The 23,288-nt window shown below is 34.9% G+C and overlaps 1 protein-coding gene across 5 annotated transcripts in view; it reads left to right on the forward strand.

Moving 5' to 3' along the window:
- The window catches only part of TAFA5 (TAFA chemokine like family member 5), a 473,208-nt gene that overhangs the window by 419,006 nt on the left and 30,914 nt on the right, over nucleotides 1-23,288 (forward strand). For 3 of the 5 annotated variants that reach the window (XM_086886872.1, XM_086886877.1, XM_086886878.1), the window contains one exon: nucleotides 14,051-14,097. The exons of 1 other annotated variant lie outside the window; for it this stretch is intronic. In XM_086886872.1, the coding sequence (XP_086742998.1) occupies nucleotides 14,051-14,083 (33 nt within the window). In that variant the 3' untranslated portion in view covers nucleotides 14,084-14,097. Of the gene's footprint in view, nucleotides 1-14,050; nucleotides 14,098-16,711; nucleotides 16,873-23,288 lie in introns of those variants that run through there. One more of the 5 variants, XM_086886873.1, reaches the window with a different exon arrangement.

Genomic DNA, 23,288 nt, shown 5'->3' on the forward strand with positions numbered 1-23,288 from the left:
CCTCAGATTTCACTTTTTTGTTAGTGCTGATAATAATTGAACCACTTTATTTTTTGATCAGTTTAGGAGTTTTTAATGAAGTAGGTATGTAGTAAATAGAAAAACCCTGCATAAAAGCAGTCATTCGTTCTTTCCCATTCCTTTAAATTGGAAAATACAGCTATGTTTTATGCTGATAGCAATATAAAAAAAAAAAAAATTGTTATAATTGTCAGTTATCTGTTCTTTAGAATAGAAAACAATGAAGAGTATATATTTTTCTGTTATTTTTGGGATATAAAATATGTTTATGTGAAAAAATGTGCTATGTATTAAGCAGGCTGAACTCCAACCCAAACCCCAAGGCCTATTTTGAAAAACTTTGGATTTAATTCTAATTTTACATCTGCATCTGGGGTCCATCTTGATTTTATAGTGCATGTGTTTGTGTAAATGGAAATCTAAATACTACTATATGCGGAAATTACAGCATCTTAGAAAATGCTGAATCTCTTTAGTGGCAAACAATACTATCTTTGGCATTTGTTCCACAACTTCTTGAAGTTTAAATTAAAAACAATAAAATGGTTTTTAAACATCTCTTACAAGTTTATTGGCTTATGAAGAATGTGCACTGTTCTTAGGTAACCATTATTACCAAAAAAGAACCAGATTGCAGAGGTTCTGATTTGTATTATTTACTCTATAATTAGTATTAATTTCTTTTCAAGCTGTTAAATTCAATGTGAGTTCAGTTTATTTTTTTTTGGTTTTTTAATTTTATTTATTTATTTATTTATTTATTTTAATTTATTTTATTTATTTATTAAGACAGTTGATTTTTGTTTTCTTTCAGTGAGGTACACATTATATTCTCTTACAATACCAGGATTATGAATTTGGCATCCTCTATTACAGTGGTGATATGATTGCAGAGATTGTTCTCATAAAAAGAGTTGTTTATATACTAATGAAAAAAGATGTTTCCTATCACTCTCGACTGAAATGTTTCAAATAACCTTAGGAACTTCAGTAAAAAGTTGGCCCATCAAGGTCCCATGATAACTGACTTTTTTCCAAATAATTCCAAAGACTATTCATTGTTCTATTTCCTCATACACTACTTAACAAAAGCATTAAAAATGTCTCACATTATCAGTATATGTAAACTAGAGTAGATATGACATGATGGTTATCAAATCTGCTAGGTGCATATTGTTGAGAGAAGAGGCTTATATTTTCATGTAGTATAAAATAATACATAAAATCCTCTTTCTTGAGCTGTGAGCAGTCATTTTTAGGAAATGATAGTAAGAAACACAAAGAGTAGCTACAGGTATATTCTTAGGGAAAGATTTTATCCTAGCTGTGAATTAAAGTGTATAGCAAAGATTCAGATTGCAGCACAAATATTCACATGAATATAAAATAATTATTATAAAATGAATAATAAAATGAATTCTATATTTACACAAATATATAAAATACCCCAAAACTAACCAAATAAACTTCACTGTTTTCTTGTCTATTTCCTTTTCTGTTACTGAGTACAGCACAGTGTGGAAAGTGTTTGGGTTTTGCTCTCTGTTGTCATGCTGATTTGTTGCGTGGGTAGTCAAGGCAGGTTTTAATTTAGAATCAAGAGTAACAAAGTGAATATGAACAACCAAGAGATCAACCAATAGCAGCAGTCGTTCAGAAAAATATAAACTGAAGTGAAACAATCGTGAGTTGCTCACCAACAGTTTGGGACCAGGGAAAGAAGCAAAAACCAAATTAATTATCAGTCACAAATATTCAAAACATGAGTGTCTGAAGGCAAAATCCCTCCTTCCACCCCCAGTATTCTGTTTTTTTTCTGTGATGTTTCATGAGGCATGACCAAAAATTATTTCAAAATTGTTGCTTTTTATATCTCTGCATTGATTATTCTTCTCAGAAACTTCTTGAATTTTATGGATATATTTATTCTTTTCCCAGCACTCTCTTCCTTCAACTATATAATATATCAAGACACTTTATTTTGTTGTTGTTGTTGTTGTAGTTGTTTGCTTGTTTTGTTTTGTTTCTGTTTTAAATTTAAAATGATACAATTAATCTTTGAATAATATGTGGCTGGGACTTAAGACAGCTTTCAAAATTGTCTTCACTAATATCCATTAATTATCAAGAGCTACTGTTGTTCAAAAGACAGAAAACAACTTATATAATGTAGGCTAGCACTGCTGAAAATTTTTTGAAAATTGGTAGATTATAAATTCAATATTAAACTTTAGATCAATACTACCTGAAATAGATATTCAAACTAATATTTTTTAAATTGAAGGTTAAACTTGTTTCCCTCACTATTTCTTATCTACTCTTCTATTCGTTGTCTTAATTAATTTCCACTTAATAGCACAGCAGCAGTAAGAAAACTACATCTAAAAATACTACTTTAAAAATAAAATACAGCTCGACCTTCTTTGTAAGTCTTCCCCTTGTCTCATTTTCCAATGCCCATCTCACTTTTCAATGCCCATCTTATTTTAGAGCAGGACTGAGAAGTAGCGATTTCTTCTTCTAACACTGGGTGGCGTTCGATTAACTGCTGAAGTCTGTTCCCAGGAGTCTCAAACATCCCAGGGTCTTTCAGGTGTTTTTTCATAGACAAAATAGGCAGAGCAGGATTAACTCTAGAAACAGAGATTTATTTATTTTTTCTTTCATTATAAGTATACACAATGTAAAGGTAAAGAAGTAAAACCTTCATTCATATTTAGGCGATCTCCATGGAAATACATTGGGAAAGAAGTGAATGTCATTATTTTAGTGGTGAAGTTTTCTCTTTAAAATATTTTACTGAAAATGTGTATGTATTGTGATGCCTTTCAAGTGTGTCTAATTCCACTGTGATAAGGCTCTAATATATTAACTTTATAAATAGTTGAATAGGTTGAATTCTTAAGTGCAATCAGGGAAATATAATAGCATTATATAATTTGTTGAATAAGAATTTGTAATATTCAAAGACGCTGACTGAAAGCTCCAAAGAACTCTGATGGCTCTTCTCCACTAATGTGGTTCTTAGCATGCAAATAATTTGCTTATTTTTTTTCAAGCTTATTTCATATCTTTTTAGATGTATGTTCACTCTGGAAATTACACAAAGGATTTCTTTGGGAAATTGGTGATGCCATTTAGGCTTTTGCCTTTTTTTCTTTTATATGTTCTCTGTGTTCTTCACACATATATTTGTAGCTCTATAGCATATTTTATTAGTGACTAGTTTTTCCAATACTTTTCCATGGCCTTAAGCAGAAAGAAAAAACAAATTCAGAGCTCCAAGCCCTGGGAGCACAAGCCCTGGGAGCACAAGCACAAGGCTCAGTGCTATCTTGGTTCTTCCTGGGAACCAAGGCTGAGATCAACTCCTTGAGATGCATTCTCATGGAGAAAATGCAACTAGTGCTGAAGGGGGAGCTCCAGAGAAGGGGAGGAATTCCATCACCACTTGTCCTCCTAATTGGTGTTTTTTATCATTTATTCTAATTTCCCAAAACCTATAAAATGTACTCATCCCTGGTGGGGGTGGGCTTTTGTGGACATAACTGGTCCTAAAGGCCTTCAAACAAAGATCCCCTTTTATATTACCTCCTTACTAAAATTATTTAGAGTTTCATTTCCAGTTTGGGAAAAAGGCAACATTGGGAATGACATTCTTGTGTTTGTGACTGTTCTTCTGTTACTGACAGTGGTGGACTGACCTTGACAAAATGCCAGATGTCCACCTGGCTGCTGTCTCACTCCCCCTCCTCAACAGGACAGGGCACAAGATACAAAAAACTTGTAAGTAAAGAAAAAGACAAGTGGACCACTTACCAATTTCTGTCATATACGAAACAGACTTGACTTGGGAAAACAAATTTAATTTCTTGCCTATTAAAATAGACTTGGATGGTGAGAAACAAAGACAAAATTAAAGAAGCACTTTCCTTTCTCCCAGATTCGACTTCACTCCTTCATTCCTACATCGTCTATCTCCTCCACTGCCCCCTCAAGCAGCACAACATGGGAGTGGAATGATTGGTTCCTCTCTGCTGCTCACAGTGCATTGAGCTACATCTTAGACCAGCGGTCTGATTGTGAGTGAAGTCAGAATTTGGTCAACAGAGGAACTTACATATTCTCATGTTTATTTAGGGAGTCAAAACCACTGGCCAGTTTAGAACATGATATTTCAATTAGGTGTATCTGTTCTGCTCTGCTTTCTGCAGTTAAATAATTCAGTATCACAATGTAATGCAAGAGAGATTTAATATATACATGATGTTTACTACACTATCTCCTTAAGGTATTTATATGATATATGTTTCTTTTTGTAGACTGGATTTGTTCCCATGAATTTCATTCCACATTTTAAGAGAAGACAAAATAAAAAGAAGGCCATATCAGCACAGTGCACTATTAAGGCCTTTTAGATTCAGCTCTAAGCTATCTCCTGTGTTAGTACAGCTCCATGACAAGATGTCTGCTCTGGTCTTGATAGCTATATATCCACATTAAGCTTCTATTGAGGATAATTAAAGATTGAATATATCCTCAGCTATTCACACAGCTATGGAGATATGAGAAGAAAGACTTGCTGTAAAAAAGGGTGTGATCCTACATTCTTCAAAGTATTATTTGACAAGGGAAAAATGTAGAAGCCATAAATGTTAGACTCTAGAAATGAAGTTAAATTGCTACAGAAAGTAATGTTGGGAATAAAAATGTTTCACTGCTTGTTTTAAAACAGGTATTCACAAAATAACAAAAGGAAAAGATCTGTGTGTTTGTAATTATGTACCATCTCATCCGTGGAACAGAACATTTGTTAACAAAACAGTCCCTTGCACTGTGTGCTCAATAACAGAGCCTTTATATGTGTAATCAGCTGTATAAAGCAATGAGAAGTGAATTCCTAAACACTGAACTACCGAGATATGTCTGGAACATGATGTGAAACTACATAATGGGGTGTGCAAACATGCCTTCTTGCACACACATGGCTCATTTCACCTAGATAAGGGAGTTAACCCATAGTTGGCCTTATTAGCACATTTTCTGAGAGCTGATGGGCTCAAGCTAATACTTGGTATAAACCGGATGAGCTTCAGAAGTATTCTAATTTGTGAATACTCTTTCAAGTATACTACCTTCAAGTAAGTGATCTTAAACCAAGATTCTTGAAGCAAATCATGAAAACTGCTTTTCCAAGTTCCTTAAGAATTTGTCTCAGACTAGTTTAGGGAGATCCTGCCTCAATAAATGATAAAGATGCATGAATTGTTATAAATATTACTTAGACACAATGCAGTAATTATCCAAATCCATTAGAATTATCTCTGTCTTTTCAGTTGTCTGACAAAAAAATCTTAGTGTACTATAAAAGCAACTTTTGATTTACAGCTATGCAATCATTGTATTCTATAGGTATTATAGGATCTGTAGATCTAAAGAGTATTGCAAATGCTTTGTACTATATGCATAGTTAGAAGGCTTATGCCAAAAAGATAGCTGTTATCTGTTCAAAATTGCATATATGTGAAAACTAAATGTATATATACATACTCTCCCCATTCTTTCTTCACTAAAAGTACATAAAGAGATGTGGAAGACTTTGCAGTCTTGCTGCATGCTACAAAATATGGTCTTCATAATGATTTGTGGGTATAAGCAACCTGAAGATTTATGAAAAAATGTTACATGAAATTAATCTATAATATCTATCATCACTGGCTTAGATCTGTTTGAAATTAATAAGAATAACATAAGGTCATAAAGGAAACAGAATTTCCTAGCAACTATATATATTTCTTTTTCAAATAGGTCTGTTATGAAGTGAAGGATAGTAGTATATTATATAGTCTTTATACTGTAACCCCTCATTGCAAAAGAGCTTTCATGTTTCACCAATTTTGTTCTACGGAGTTTTGTCTCATTCCCTTTTCTCCTTGCATTTAAGTCTTGTTCTTTCACAGCTTTAAGACTTTAAGTGAAATCAATGTCTCACACCTTCATGACATCATTCTTAGCAGAAACCACTGCTTTTATTCCAGAAAACCAGGTCTTTTATTCCTGTTGTTTTGTCCTGCTTTGTCCTTGGTACAACCTCTCATTTAATCGTTTTAACCAATGTTTACAGAGCTGCTGTGGACATGACTGGTCCTGAAGGCCTTCAAACAAAGATCCCCCTTTATATTACCTTCTTACTAAAATTATCTAGATATATTTTATATATTACTAGAAACAATATATTCCACCTGTCCATAACTTTAGTTTAATTTAGAACATATGAAAAAGAAGGCATTTAATTTGCTATCAGTTCAAACTGGTTAATGACTGTTGATGAAATTGTCATTGCAAATGTTCTTGCACACTCCATGCAGAGCCCTGTAGGTGAGTGTGGTTATGCCTGACCCAGCAGAAGAGGCATCTGCATTCAGGCTCCAGATCTCTTTCTGATTATGCTATTAACACCCTAGTGGGAATCCTGTAGTGGCTTTTCTTCAATCTTTCATGCAAGTCCTGTCTGTGTAAAGAATTGGTCCTATATAGCCCAGTCACTGGACTGTGTGCTTAGTTGCTTATTCTTTTTAGTCTGATTTTGTTCTTAAAAAAGTGACATATGTTCAGAAAGACAGGAATTTTGAAGGTGTTAACGTCATAACCTGATGTTTATAGAACTCATTTGGGATGATGATGTATGTTTTTTGCTTGTAGGCAGTCCACATCTTTTCTATCATCTGCTGAGAAGCCTAATAATCAGACTATCTCTGTTACCTAGATTGTTATTTATAATTTTTTTTAACAGAAATTATTTGTCTAAGCAGATGATCTCATTGTCATTTGTGTCCATCTTGTTGGCTAGGTTAATGCAAGCAAGGGGCAAACAAGCATTTTGGCTTTAGGGTTATAAGAAACTGTGTTTGTTATAATTAAAAACCTAGCAGACTAAGTAACTAATAAAAAATAATTAGAACTGTATATGCATATCTTGCTGTCTTTCTCTAGAAACATTTTTACTTATAGTTAGCTGATGCCAAACCATTTTTTATTAGCTTTGAATAGAAATCAGTTGACTGAAATTGATGAACAGCAGGGAACAACATAGCAACGTGGGTTACAAAACTGAATATGACACTGATGAGCAATAAATCTAAGGACTCATATGGAAACTTATAAAATAAGTTATTTGTGAGTTTAGCAAAATGCAATGACTCTAAATTCAAGAAGCCTGAAATAAAACGAAGAAGAAAACTAAAACTAAGAAAGGAAATTATGATGTGATTTAGAGGAGACAGAAAGATAAGGGAAGAAATATTCTGTTCTATCTAGAATAACAAGGGAGTCCATCTCTTTGTGTGAGCCTCGTGCTCTGCTATGTCAGCAGCCCTAGTGAATAGGCAAGTAAATTTGGAATGTGTAAAACCTGCACACGTGATTCTTTATGCTTTGCTGGGGTATTTATTTGAGAGCCTGTTCAACTAAATTGAAGACATTTTCAAGGTTTAGGGTAGTTATTTTGCTTTTAAGTATCTTACTCCCCTTTCTACTAATTCAAAGTTTAGCAATTTTTGGGGCTAGTCAAGAAGGAAGCTGAGCTATCAATTATCTGAATATATATTGATAATAGATTATAAATCACTGACTGAGCAGCAAGGGTATCAGGATGCTCCTTCTAACTTCAGAGAACATCAGACTGAGAGAAGTGACTTTCTAAGGTGCGTTTGCTCTTCCATAGGTGAATAGACGTGAATTCCATCCTGAGTCAATGTTGGGGACAAGTGTTAGACAATATTTCTTTCTGTCTTAAAATTATGAAGATATGAAAGTGAATGAAGAGATGTCTAACCCTCCCTTCTCTGTATCTGGAATGTTTCAATTACATGACTGATTTAGAGATTGTTAAAATTATCAACAAATTTAAAATGGTTTTAAAGACTTTAAGCTGTTTCTCGTCTCCCACTTTCATCTTCATATACTGTTATAGCTCCATTTTGTGCTGTGTTTAATCTCAAAATATCACAACTATGCACATTAAATAGGCCCTTGTGCCTACTTATTAGGAAACATACCACAATAAAGCAAAAAAACTTCAAACAATAAAACCCCAAACCCACAAAATAGAAAACTCCCCTAACGCACCAAAAAAAAAGCCCTACAAAACTCAAATCATGCCCCAAAAATCGTCACCAAAGCCTAAACCTCCAAGTTTTTTAAAACTCAGTAAAAGGTAACTTTATATTACTTGTCTGTAGTATTAATAGTCAAACTTTTTGAGCCCCTAATTTGGCAAGCAAGTCAGTGGGACAGACTTCCTTCTCTCTTGCCCTTTCATGCATACTGTGGAGTTCCCCACCTCTTCTTTGTCCTGACCAGAAACCAGCTCAAACCTGCTCCACTTCCTACTGCTCTGTGTTTCCAGATTTATTTCACAGGGAAATGAAAGTCTTGGATGGGAAATGTGATAGGAAGACTTCAATCTTGGCTTTATATGGGGTAGGGATACAACTAAAACAGTGAACAAAATTCAAGAATCTTTTAAACTTTTTGCTTAATGGTTTTGCACTGCCATTGTTTTAGATTATAATTTACTCTGGAAAAGACAGATTGATGAGCAAGATCCAACTATCAGTCTAATTAAAATTATACCATTTCTTGAACAATTATTCCTATCTTGTCAAGATCACTAGTTGTTTGGTAAAAACTAATGTATTCAAAGTCTACTAAATTCAGCTATTTGTGAGGAAAATCCTTATCTTTTAGGTATTGTTTTGCTCTTGCATTTCACAGCAAAAATGTGTTTCTTTGTTTTCCTATAATGTGTATTTTCAACAAAATGGGCTTAAAATGCACATGTAAAGTTTGATCTGTTCCAGTGCCCATTCTAGTCAACCCTTAGGTGAAACATATTGTAATATATGTTCTATATGTTAGCATAGTTTAAATTATATTTATTTTTTTGTGAGGTACCGTGATGAATACTGCAAAGGAACAAAACATATTATGTGCCTCAAACTGGCTGGAATTGTTGCCAAGAAAACAGCAGATGTTCACTCAATCGACAGCAAGAAAACTGATATTCAACATGTAAAGAATTTATTTCAGAGAATTTATGATTTTTTACTGGGGATTTTGGAGACAATGTGAACTGCAAGACAAGAGACATTCTATTTTTGGTTTTGTTGTGACTTGCTGTGTGGTCTCTAAGCAGTTACTTCACCTTTCTCTGTCTCCATTTCTTGTTTCTGCCTTTGTCTCTTCTCTTTAGAATTTAGGGTTTTCAAAAGAGTCTATACTACACATTTGTAGCATGCACAATGAAACCACTGCAATATAAATAATAATTATAATAAGGCCAATTTTAACTCTGTCTTCAGCACACAAATGAAAGAAATTTCCTCATTTTCTGTAATTTTAGAAAAAATTACTTGTTATTAATGTTCTTGTGAACACAACAGGAGGAACTGGAGATCGATCAGGCTCATGTCTTCATTCTATAAACTTCTTGGCTGGTTTTAGTGAAATCAACTCACAGCCGAGCTGGAGTCCAACCAACCCACAGAAAAGACAGGCTTTTAATCAGGCTTTTCTACAATGGAGCACATCCATTTGATAAATGAACTAATTAAGCAAATGAATAAGTGTAACCTACCACTGTGAATGACACTATGAAAAACCTTCAGATCCACATTAATAGTTCTAGAAAACCAGAAAAAAAGGATGCAAAAAATACAAGTTAATTCATGAAGCACATTTATGTAAATGAAATTTTATCATAGGCAGTGGTCCGGTATAATGCAAGCTCTGAGTGTGTAAAGATGACAAGGGGTAAAGGAGTCTAAAAAAAGGTTATTTCACTTCTGAGGTTTTCTTAATATCAGCCATTTCACAGGCAGAAGAATTCAGCAATGACTCATGCTCTGTCTGAATGTCCCTTTGTAAAAGTAATTGGAATGCCATAACACCTGTATCCTGGTTTTTCCTTTAATATTCAAAATCCATCCATAAACTCCCTAGAAAAAAGAATCCTTTATGACACTAAAAAACCACACACTAAAAAAAAATGAGAAGAACAAGAAAAAATCAGCTCAGACTCATTTAATATAGCTTCAGCTACATTTTTCCAGCTTTGTCTGATTAGACATTTCTAGGATTGATTAGACAGCATCAGAAACAACATAAGTAATATCATTGGTTTTAGGGAAATAGTGGTCCCTGAGACTGGGACTATTTTTAATGACTTGCCTCTTCCATACATACCCTTGAAAGTGTGGCTTTCTCTAGAAAATATTATGTGTAAATAAGACAAAAAGAATGACCTCTCAGATAACCAAAATCATGTGAAGAGTAAGACATACTTATTAGAAATGAAAATTTGAATGAATTTGTGTTCCTATGATACAAATGTTATATGCTGCTCATCTTCAGCTGTCTAATCTTCAGCTGCTTATCCAATTCAAGGTGCTTTTTATTTCAGTATTATTTAATAAGTTGCTTCTTTTCCTACATAATTATTATCTTTTAGAGAATTGTTTATGTGACGATATCTGTTGTCAGGACTTGTTTTTTTCATTATGAGATTAAGAATCATCAGTGACTTATCTACCAGGAACAGAAACACAGTTAGTGAGAGCCTCTGAACTGAACCTGTTGAAAAATTACCATTTCTAGCTAGCTATGAAATCTTTTGCAGAGAAGAGTTTTTCTCATTTTACACCACTATAAGAATTAAAGCAAGCAGTAAAACAATAAAAAAGAAGGGCATTCATCAGGAAAGACACTGTAGTAGCACAGATAATAGTTAAGATTCACTTCTATGATATGTCAAATCCTTTACCATTGACTTTACTGTAGCATAGAAGCATAGAATCATACAATAATTTGGGCTGGCAGGGACCTTAATGATCATTCAGTTCCAAGCCCACTGTGACAGGCAGGGACACCATCACTGGACCAGTTTTCTCAAATCCCATCCACCCTGGTTTTCCATGTTTTCAGGGACAGGGCATCCACAATTCCTCTGGACAACCTGATCCACTGCCTCGCTACTCTCCAGTAAAGAATTTCTACATAGTATATAATCTAAATTTCTCTCTCATTGAATCCGTTCTCTCTTGTCCTGTCACTACATGCCCTTCTACAAAATCCCTCTTCAGATTTTTTCTAGAACCTGTTTAGCTGTTTAGCCCTGGAAGGCTGTTTTAATGTATTAATATAGTGGTAACCTGTTGAAACAACTGCAGCAAGTGGGAGTGTGTTTTATAGCTGATAAATATAAATTTAAAGCAGGTTAAATTGACTGTAAAGGTGTTTTATGGGTTATTAGCAATACAAAATGTGTGAATGTGAGAACAGAAAAATATTTCTGTTAAAAGATTTCTGTCACTTGATATGTATGGAATAATAATGACATTCTGTAGTTATCCTTCAGAACCTCCTATATAGAAGCTACAAATTCATGAAGTACGGTTATGTAATAAGCAATTCTTACATATGTTAGTTTGGAAAAGTGACAAGTATCTCTGATACAGCTACAGATTTTTTATACAAGTTGTAGGCTACTGCTATTATGTCTCTTGTAGTATTTTTCAGACCCGTCTTTTTTAAGCCTGTGATGTGAATCTGCACATAGGCCATGGCTAACTGACCATGCATTCTGTGATGTGCTATCACAGAATGCCTTGGGTTGGAAGGAACCTTTAAGGCCATCTAACTCCAAGCCCCTTATGATGTCAGGGACACCTTTTACTAGACCTGGTTGCTCAAGGCCCCATCCAAGCTGACCTTGAAGACTCTCAGGGACAGGGAATCTACAGCTTCTCTGGATAACCTGTTCCAGGGCCTCACCACCCTTTCTGTGAAGAATTTTTATTTGATATCTAATCTGTGCTTGCTCTCAGTTTGAAGTCATTATCCCTTTTCATATCACTACGCACCCTTTGATCAAAGACCTCTCCAGCTTTCCTGTAGGTCTCCCTCAGGTAATAAAAGCTGCTGTAAGATCTTCCTGGAGCCTTCTCTTCTCCAAGCTGAACAGCACTGACTCTCCCAGCCTGTCTTCATATGAAGGGTTCTCCAGCCCTCTAATGACTTTTATGGTGCTCCCCTGGACTCTCTACAACATGTTCAAGTGCTTCTTATGTTAGTGGCCCTGGAGCTGGATGTATTACTCCAAAACGGCCTCGCTGGAGTGCAGTACAGTGGGATAATCACCTCTCTCAACCAGCTGGCCTATGGTTCCTTTTATTCAGTCCATGATACATTTGGCTTCCTGGGCTGTGATTGTGCATTGCTGGGTCATGTCAAGCTTCTCATCAACCAAAACCCCAAGTCCTTCTCCTCATAGCTGCTCTCAGCCTGTGTTTGTGCTTTAGATTGACCCAAGGCACTTGCAGAACTTTGAGCTTGGCCTTGTTGATGTTCACGAGGTTTGCAGGGGCTCACCTCTCAAGCCTGCATATGTATACTAGAAGGAGAAACAGCTGAAATTTTACTTTTCACTTCTTATAAGTGCTTTTTTGGTAAGTGGTTGCTGAATTTTAATTAGTAAACACAAATTGCTGTTGTATCTATCATTATTCCTTGTTCTTAAATTTAATTTAATTTTTTATTTTTAAGAAATCCTTGTGCTTCATTGCCCTTAGAAATAAGAAGGGAATATGAAGCTATTTTAGCTCCAAGTCTTCTGTATTCAAGTTTTTTTTATTTCCTGATTTCTAAAAAGAATATAATGATCTGACCTTGAAAAACAGGTTTTCTTTTTTTTAGAGCTAGCTTGTTCCTTTTCTTTTGTACTATACCTCCTATGTATCAGGTTATGCTAATCTCTGTTTTGGTACATTTATCTTTCTGCAAACTGCCCCATGCCATTGGACTGAGGGATAGGAAATCAACATTGTCCTTTCTGCCCAGTGCTTCTATGGTCTGTTACCACATGTGTCACAGGTTCTTGCTGTAGAATTTCATTAAGTTAAAATGGGTAGCAGTGTAGAGAAATCAGAGTTGGAAACAATCAAAATGTTGTCTTGCAAGCTGAGAGCAATGCTCTTTTGGGAGAAGGGAAGGGAATGTAAAATACTAGGCAAAGTCACTTAGAAATTTCAAGACTGCTGTGATGCATTCAATAATATCACAGGGGAAAGGAATTTTCTTTAAAAGAAACAGGCTGCCAGTTGAGACTATTAGCCATTCTGTTACCCCTACATAATAAAGCTAAATCATGTAAGCTGTGCAGATAACTGATGGACCAACAGAGACAAATTATTTGTGATGTAACTGATAACTAGGTCAAAGCTGAATTATTGTGTACTTTAAGAGAGCATTGAATAGTTTGCAAGATTAGGGAAAACTTGATTTCTCAAATGAAAGCAGTGAGAGAACTGAAATACGTTTTGTTATGAGCATGTACTGATCCATAAAGAAAAAATGCAGAGGTAAATGGATGACAGAGAACAAATTTCTTCATGATAAATGGGAAGTCAATCACAGCAAAACACAGTTGTCCAGTGCTAAGGACACACAGTCACAGTAAAAATTATACCATCTCCTGCAGACATATGTAATTTTCTGAATAAATTAAAATGTCCAAAATTAATCCTTTTTTATTTCTTGCTTTGTATACACACAGTTTTATGATTAATTTGTGATGGTATCAGAGATCATCATAGATGTGGAGACAGGTAAATGGACATACATGATTGCTTGATTAAGAATGACTGATAGAAAACATTAGAGATGACCAAAGCATGACTTCAGGGAAGATATGGAAATGAAAATATTCATCTGATGTTAATATTGAAAACTTGCTCACTTTGCAGAGAAGAATAAATTAGTGATTCTATATATTTTTTTCAGTGTATTCTACTTTGTAATTTAAATCTCATTATTACTCGTATTTTATTTGGGTAAACACAACAGCGATTTAACAATACCTTTCATCATTGGAAGAAAATATTAACAATTTCTATTTTAAGCTAATAAATAAAGTGTAATTCTTTCTAGCTTTCCTACTTAACACATATTTTTACTTTCCTGATCTGTACAGGATGAACTTTTCCCAGACTCCAAAGATGGATGAAAGTTTTCTTCAGGGTAAGAACTGACTGTTCTGAAGCCTGCCAGTTTTATTCAAATCCTTTTTTTTTTTTTTTATTTTTATTGAGCCAACTGCATTGTAGAGTGATTTTTACTCAGAGTATCCCAAAACCCTCACTCAAACCAATAATCATGTGTTGATAGGTGAAATTAGTTTCAGAATTCTAATGAAGCTCAGCAGCTGGGAGACAGACAGCTCATCTAAAGATTAAATGAGAAAAATTGCCGCTTTTGCTGGTTCCTTTAGGAACTCATTTACATTCTGTCAGCTCCCATTAGGGATGGGAACTGCGAATATTGAGGGAAATATGCATGAATTCAGTGCTGAAATGGCCAATCGTGATCAGTTTCTTCCTGCTTACAAAGCTGCCAGAAGATTTTATGTAGTTATGCCTTCTGGAAACAGTGGGTGATAATCTGCTTGCTTTCAACTGTCTCTTAACATTTTGAATTTAACATAGCCAAAAGAACCAATCCCCAGCATAACAAGGAGAACACACGATAAAAATGTAATCCTAAATCTTGGGATTAATATTCCTGGAGCCTTCTATAGAGTGTTCTGTCTCTTTTGGGTTTTTGCCTTTTTTTCCAACCACAGGGCTGTAAAGCTTCAGTATTTCTTTTTATGTGACAGTGCCAACAGCAGAGACGAGAAAGGTACCACACAATTCATCTTTCCCTTATTATAGCCCTGAATTTCTCTGTACTTAAATTCTCATCATATTGACAAGTCTTCATGAGGTCTGCTGAGGGAGGAACAGTAGCCTAGGAATCTATAGCATGCAGATGTTATCCATTTCTCCACTGGCTTTGGTTGTATTTATATAGACCACAAGTAGAGGTGACTGTGCCAATGAAAGAAATGCATTTAAGCATTAAACCAGGAAGGTAAAAGACAATGAATAAGTGAATACAGGAAGAGTAATGCTACTTTAAACATGAGAAAGTGCAATGCTGTTATGTAGCAGATTTTTGTTGTTTTCAATTTTCTGTAAATAAAGGTTTCAAAAGATTAAAAAAGGCATGGGAAAGTGGCATAAGATTCTCAACAAATGTTTTTCTACTGCATCTGCAGGAAAGTTTGATGACAAATTCATAGTTTCAATGAAACAGCCATATTTTCCATTTCAGAAATATTTAGGCAAATTCTAAATGGATTTTTTTTTTTTTTTCTAGATCTATAGGTTTGACTAACTTATTCCTAACAATTCCAGGAGAAAATAAAATCCCTAATGCTGTTGATTTTTAATAAAGCTGAGTAGATTACTGTGAACAGTCTTGCATTCTGAAGAACATACTAGCATCATTGAAATGGAACAAGTCAGTTCTACAGGACATGCTAAATGGCTTGAATCACACAGGTAGAAGTGTTGCATTTGCATTACTCTTACAAGGAGAGAGTCACAAAAAGAAAATTATTTTGCAAAAACAGACATAATAAACAGCTACATTTAGCATACATTTTGAAAGTGATGCTGCACAACTGTATGGTGATATTATTTGTGAATACAGAGATTACAAAAATTGAGAATGATTAGAGATGTTAAAGAATACTTCATACATCTGCAGATATAGATTTTCAGTTGGTGCAAGGCTTTCAATGTATCACCTATTAGTCCTTGCTTCCTTGCTCCTCACTTCCACTCCTCTAAAATATATAGGAAAATAATTCAGGATTTAGAAAAGAGCTAGAAGAATGACACAAGCTTTAGAAACCCCATTTCAGAGCATTGCAGTGAAGGGCTTAACTAACAGACCTTTATAAGGTAGTTTAAGAAATTTCATTATAACATATTTACAACTATTTAAAACACTAGAGAAAGCTGAAAAATTAAATCCCAATATACACTCTACAGATGTCCTATGGAATCAGATACTATTTCAAATGCAGATAAAATTTCAAATGAAACTAACACAAATTAAAAGCAGAAAGTAGGTTAATTTAGTGTCAAGAAACAACGCACAGTACCAATCGCTGAAATAGCCACTACATGCTGGTGGACTCTTTTGAAATCTAAAGTGTGCTTGTTAAAAAGTATACAGCACTTACCACAACATCTGTGTCAAGAAGTATTTAATAAAATATTATAAGCATTTATGTATATGCTTAGCATTTCAAAAATTCAAAAAGTATACTGATCCATATATCTAAAATTGGTAATCTATAGAAAAAGTAAGTCCACGGGAGCTACTGTCCAGACAGCTTTTTCTTTATCCCCAGCAGTATAATGGAACCTATTCTTGTGCCATCTATGTCAAGGATGCCAGAGAGGTGATTAGAAGCACCAAGAATGTTTTCGCAAAGGGAAAATTGTGCCTGGGTAATCTGGTGGCCGTCTATGATGAACTGACCACATCAGTGGATGAGCTATAGGTATCATCTACTTTGACTTTCATGAGGCCTTTGAAGTGTTCCCACACAATGTTCTTGTCTCTAAATGGGAGACATAAGGGTTTGCTGGAAGGAATATAAAATGTACAAGGGATTGGACAGATGGCAGTTTGCAAAGACTTGCAGTCAACTGTGCTTTTTCCTTTGGAGGTTAGTAACAAGTGGTGTCCCTCAGAGGTCTACATTGGGATCAGTATTAATCAATGTATTTATTAACAGGCATTGGCACTGAGTGGACCCTCAGCAGGTTTGCAGATGATACCAAGATGAACGGTGCAGTTGATTCACTTGAAGGAAGGATCCAGAGGAATCTTTTCAGCCTGAAGGAGTAGGCTTATATGAACCTTATTAAGTTCAGGGAGTCCAAGGTCCTGCACCTGTCTTAGTATTAAGATATAATTAAGACCACCTCAGAACTGAGAACTGAAACTGATTTTAATTACACTTGAATCTATGTGCAAGGGTTGTTTTAGAAGGTTCGTGACTGGTAGATCTTAATTTTTTAATATTATCCTAAATGATAATGAATAATACTTGAAGAGCATTTTCTTGTTTTCCTGATTTGGTTATTGATACCTGCAATAGAGTGATTGCTGGAAAAAAGAAAAAAAGAGTTTAATTTATTGATTTTTTTTTTTTTTTGGGATTTCATGTATATAGAAGATATTTACATAGATAAATGTTATGGATTTGCATTGCTGGTGTGTCTCATTTTTTTCACTGGCAGTCTTAAGAAGCTTTCTTCATTAATTTCCTTACAGGTCAATGACCTGTATAACAGCTCTGTAGTGTAAGCACTCTTATAGTCTATAAATTGCCTTACATATTAAAAATATCATCTCCACACAGAAAACTATCTGTTAATGAATAGCTGAATGACTAAAATGCGTGTTGAGAAATGGATAAAGATTTTGTAAGGCAATTAAGCTTAGTCTTATGCTTACATTACTCTAGTATTTGCATTACAAAGATTATTGTACAGTCTGAAAAGTGATATGAAGACAGATATGTTATTATTGTGAAAATCAACAGCCTTCAGAACTAACTCCTCTGTTCTGTTTATACCATGCTGAAAGGTAATTTGTTTTGAAGCTATAACGTTCAGTATGTCAAAAATAAACATTTATAAATGTACTACTGATTTACAAGGGAGGCCAATATGAATGTGAAAACATATTGACCATTTGTACAAGATAACTATTTTACAAGACTGAAAAACTGAATCTGTCATACAAGAGCATATATAGTCCTCTTTCAAGTAGGAACTCAAATTTCTTCTGACACAATTGTATTTTGAATGAAATTTTTGTTACTGCTATTTAACATCTGTATTGAAACACCACCTGAACAACAATTCAGTGCTCTATAAGGTGTATAAAATAGAATTCCACAATCTATGATATAGTATTTATTTGAAAAGAAATGTCATAGAGGAACAAGAAGGTGGAAGTCCAATGGGGGCTTTGCAGTATAGAAATAGGTTGAACCAAAGTATCAGGTACATAATAAATTGGTGTCATATTATCCCAAACACAGTATGTTTGTATTTCTTTTGTTTTTGTTTTTATTTTTTTTTAAGTTTAGGAATTCTAGAAAAAAATAATGATATAAACATTGTAAGTTTTGTAAATCAGCCCTAAATATATGGCATGCTTAGGTTCCAGGTAATTTACCTGCACAATACATCAGCAGTTTTGGCTTCCTAGGAGCTCAGCTCTGTAAGTGAGGCTTTGCATGGTGCCCAGAGCCACACTCATGTGCTGAACAAGCAAGACCTTGAAGTGAATTCAATATAACTTTGAATATATTGCTTTGGGATTTGTGCTAATGTATCTGCAAGGTGTTACAGTGTACACCAGTGACACTTCAGAGATAGATTTGCTGAGGGAAACAACTTGGCTGATGCATCTGTCAGACACTTTGATTGCCACAGGGCTGAGGATCCCACAACACCCTATTGTAACACCAAGCAATTTTTCCATATTGTCTGGTCTTGAACCATGTGGATTGAACCCAGAAACATGGATTCTGGGATTTCTAGGATGCAAAATTTTAGACAAGCCATGTCATTCACTTTTAAATAGAGGTCTATTTTCTTTCACCAACAAGAAATGGTTATTTTGGTTGGGTTTTTGTTTCATAATATAATTTCAAAATATACAGTCCCTGTCTGCACAGTTCTAATTAGGTATGAAGAATAGAAAGAAAAATGAAGTAATGAGAAGATTAATGAGGAATTCTTGCTACCTCAAAGCATCTAGCAGCTACCTTCTTTCAAGCTGTGAGGTAGAAAATGAGAATTCTGGCAAGGGAAAAAAAGAGACCATAACAAAGACCTGATCGTAGTTCCTCTAAAGCAACGTTTTTCAGCCTTTCCAAGTAGATGTCTGCTTATTCAAAGTTAAGTTTTCATTACCTTCTCCCTTACAGTTGCTGTAAAAGCAAGTTAAAAAATGTATCATTGAGAAGTCAATAGCCAATTTACTAGTGTAACTCTGGAAAGGTTGTCAGAGAATCCTTTCTCCTGAGATTACAGTGTTAAGGAGCAGGAAAGTGAGATTATCTTCATTTCAGATGGTAATTACATTTTCAGCACTTCAGAAGCACCCAGTTGCCTCTCCTGACACCATAACTCTGGAAGGTAAAATGAAGTACCTTTCCTGCACTTGTATCTATTAGATTGCATACTGTGATCCCCATGTGTTTGGCAATATGCTGAACCTATAAAACATTATTAGTCTGGTCAGTTAAGAAGCACCAATCTTTTTTCCACTGTCATTTAAAACTTCTAGGAGATTTGAAAGGTTTGCCCTCACAGAAACCATACCCTATTGGGCTATAATTGCATGAATGCTGTCTTTAATTAAATTCTAAACCGGTTTCCTTGGAGCAAATATATGACCCACTGGTCTGTAATGCCAAAGGTCTTATATGGCTTTTTTGTTTTATTTTTAACCTAAGATAACAACTTCCCAATCTTTGGGAACAGTGTGTGGTTTATTAAGGATATATTGCATATCTTCATTGCTACCTCTGCTATTTCACACTTCAGTTCCTTCAGAATTCTTTCATCAGCACCATCTGGTCCCAGTGATTTACTGCCCTGGAGTTTTTTGAGTTTCTCAATAACATCTTTCTTAGAGGCATCAGCCTTTGTTAAGTCCACTCATTAATTCCTTATAAAAATTATCTTTGAGTCAAGAAATTTCCTCATTGCCCTTTGCACAAATATGAGCATAGAAAGCTACTTTTCATTTTTGTCTTGCTTTGATTCCTTTGTTCATTAGTTGATAGTTCAGAGGACTAGTAGTTATGCTGCTTTTTTGCTGGTTTCTGAAAAAGCTTTAGGTTCCTTCCTGCCTCTTGAAGATGTTTTGATGATCTTAGTCAAACTTCTTCCTCCCTTATTTTCTTCCCTAATTATCGTATTATTTTTCCTTTTGTGAACACTTCTTCTGAGCTTAATGCTAGGACTATGTTGATGTGTAGTTATATTATGTTAATAAGCTCTCAAGAAAATGAAGATTGGGTACATTTTGAAGCTGTATAGTATGAAGAATTAGCATATTATTATGAATTTCCTATGCAGAATGAATAATTCTGTTGTAAGTGGGGTGTGATTTTGCACCTACATTTCTTACCCAGTGCCCGGGTAAATTAATGCAAAAATTTCCACCTTCAATAAGTCTGTGCATATGTGCTTATGAACAACTTGGGGCAGGGAGGGGAGTCTAGGGAAAGACCTCTGGATGGACAATGCTTGATCCCTAAAGAACATCCATGGTCTTTGTCTCTGATCTCTGCAATTCATATGGACTGCAAGGGGAGCTTGAAAAATGCACTTGGCATAGCCTGACCAATAAGCTTTGTCAATCCTGCTGAGAAATCACACACTCCTGAGCTGTGAGTGCTGGTCTTAAAGCTGGGGATCACCTTGGCTGAGCTAGGCTGGGCTGTTTTCAGCTCTTGCCTTGGAGCCACAAGCCTGTTACCTTCCCTGCCTGGGCCTGAGCTCTGCTGAGCCTCCATGGGAAGGTCTGGCAGAGCCAGGGTGTCACTGCCCAGATAAGAAGAGCCCCTGTGGCTGAGCCTGGGGAGGATGCAGGGCCACACTCACACTCAGCTGGGAGCACCCAGAAGGCAGGAGACCAGAGTAAGAAAGAATATAAATATTGCCTGAGCAGGGCCCTGGAAGGCTCAATGGAAGGGTCTCTTACCATGATCATTATTTTCCTCCCTTTGAAAGTCTTAGACTATTAATGACATATCATGTATCATCTGCTTACATACAACCAGTGCTTTTCAGAAAGACAGAAACTTTCATACTCAAGATCTAGAGGAAAGGTGAATATAAACCAGGAACAGTAGTGAGTTGTTTACATGCAATTTTATTTGAACTATTGACATAGTTTTTTCTGTTACGATATGATAATTTACTCTTTTAGACTGCTAAAACACTAACAGAAAATAAATTCCTTGCTCCGTGTGTCTGGTTTCTTTCTACCATAACAAAATTTTGGATGTAACATTTTTAAGCCTTAAGGCTTGACCCAAAAAATTTCCAGCTGTGTCTGATTCGCAACAAAGTCTATGTAATCCCTTCTCAAGCCCTGACTGCTGAGCCTGACCTGGTTCATTTTAGCAAGCTCCATCTTCCTCTGTGTGCCTCAGGTTCCACCCTTACTGTCATTCCATCTCCTTGTCCTACCCCTTCATTTTCAAAATGTGAAGGTCTCCTCTCTCACCTCCACGTTCCAGAGGATTTGGGTGACTCAGACTGCAACAGCTGAAGTACAGAAAATGTGTGATTTCCTCCAGATGACCTAGCTGCAGCCTTCTAGAGAAACAAAGCCCACTGGAATGAGTCACCATACAAGCAGCATTAGCAAAATTATGAGGTCCCAAGATCCTTTTGTAATTCATTTCATATTCAGACTCACATTGTTCCCTAAGAAAACTATTTCTCTTAACCAATAATTTTTAACCATAGTGTGGAAATTTTCATAATACCTGAGAAATGTACTGACTATCCTCATGCAGACAGACATGCTATAAGGATGCAAATTGCTTTCCTTTGATTGTATCACTTCATGAAAAGAAACTGTCAAGAGAAACATTGATGTTCCTACTGTGGCTCTTTTGACTGGGAAAACATGAGATTGTTGAAAGGTAATCAAATGTGGTGTTTTATGTAACTATAGCCAGTTCAAGCCAAGCATATAGGAAACAGTTTAAAGTGCTAGTATACACTGTGACAGATGACCTTTTTTTTATGGACAAGTTATTGGCCCATTAGCATGCTTATTTATTTAATATGATGCAAAAAGCACATTGCAATTCAAATGGGTAATTATTATGGCCTGTTTGGAATTGCTATCTGTTGTTCACATTCTATGTAATATTAACTCAGAAGCCTGCTACCATGTCTTCTCCTCTATTAAAATAGTTTCTTTATCCTACACAACACTGGCAGTTAATTTAAAAATAAACATCACCTTTGAATTCACTTGCTGAATTTGTAAAAAAAAAATGACAGTGTAATAGTTTGATCCATCATTTTAAGCAGTGTCCAAAATTAGGCTTTACTTAGTAGCTTTTAAGGACTCAAATGTTAAAAATGTTATTGTAATTCTAAGCAGCTATAAAACAGACTCCTCCTGGTTGTATTTTGTACAAAGATATGAATAAATACAACTATGCAAGTAGCTGGTACTGACACAGCTATTTGCAGACATAACCAGCTACATGTGTCTTGTTTCTTGCATGTCTTTGTATAATCATATATTGACAGCATTAAAAATGGGGGTATGATATAGAACAGTACATGTAAATTACATATATATACTTCATATAAATATAAACTAAATATAAATATGTAAATATAAACTAAATTCTTCATGCATCTGTATATCTTGATATGACAGTCCAAAGTCCAATGACACTCTTCAAACATACTGAAAATAGTACTCAAGAAGGAGCTTAGCTTCAAAATGTAAACCAGGTAAATTCTGAGAAGACATGTATAAATGTATGTGCACATACATACATATATATATATATATATATATATATATATAAAACTATTGCTGTGGCCTCAGATGAAGTTCAGTACTTAATTGTACAATATAATGGACCATTAGAAGGAAGAGTTCTAACATCTAACTCTGAATTTTAAACAGAATTCATGTTCAAAAATTTGTGGTGTTCAAAGAGATTTTGCTTTTTTTTCCTAAACCCATCTTTTGCCTCCAATCTTGACCTAATAAAAAATATATGTGTATGTACTGAGCATACCTAGTCATTGGTTGGCTCACAGAGCAGTCTGTTCACAGTCTATTATATTTGTATTTAAAAAAAAAATATTCTTTGTCTTCATACAATTTATATATATACAAATTATCTATATATAGATAATTTACTTATCTGTAAGTAAAAAGAATCACAGAAAAGTAGCTAATCCCATTTATTCTGCACCCAGTCAAAGCTTGATTTTTCTTTATAACTTTTATCTATGCATTTTAATTTTAAATGATAAGGTGTTAGCAATTTACTCTGTCTGGTGGGAGACCACTTCAAACACGACACAGCCTAGGCATTAGAGAATCATCCTCCTATTTATCCTCACTTTTATATGATTTTAAGGGTTCCAGATATGCACAAAGAATTTTAACTTTTCAGTATAGCTGTTGCATCTTTGCTTGAGTATTTAACAAAATTAAATATATTTAGCTCTAAAATCTATTTCAAATTGATTGGCTGCTTTACTACTGAAATCTGTAGAACTACCTATAATGTG

The sequence above is a fragment of the Cyanistes caeruleus genome, chromosome 4 (genome assembly GCF_971803275.1).
Source record: "Cyanistes caeruleus chromosome 4, bCyaCae1.hap1.1, whole genome shotgun sequence".
NCBI lineage: Eukaryota > Metazoa > Chordata > Aves > Passeriformes > Paridae > Cyanistes > Cyanistes caeruleus.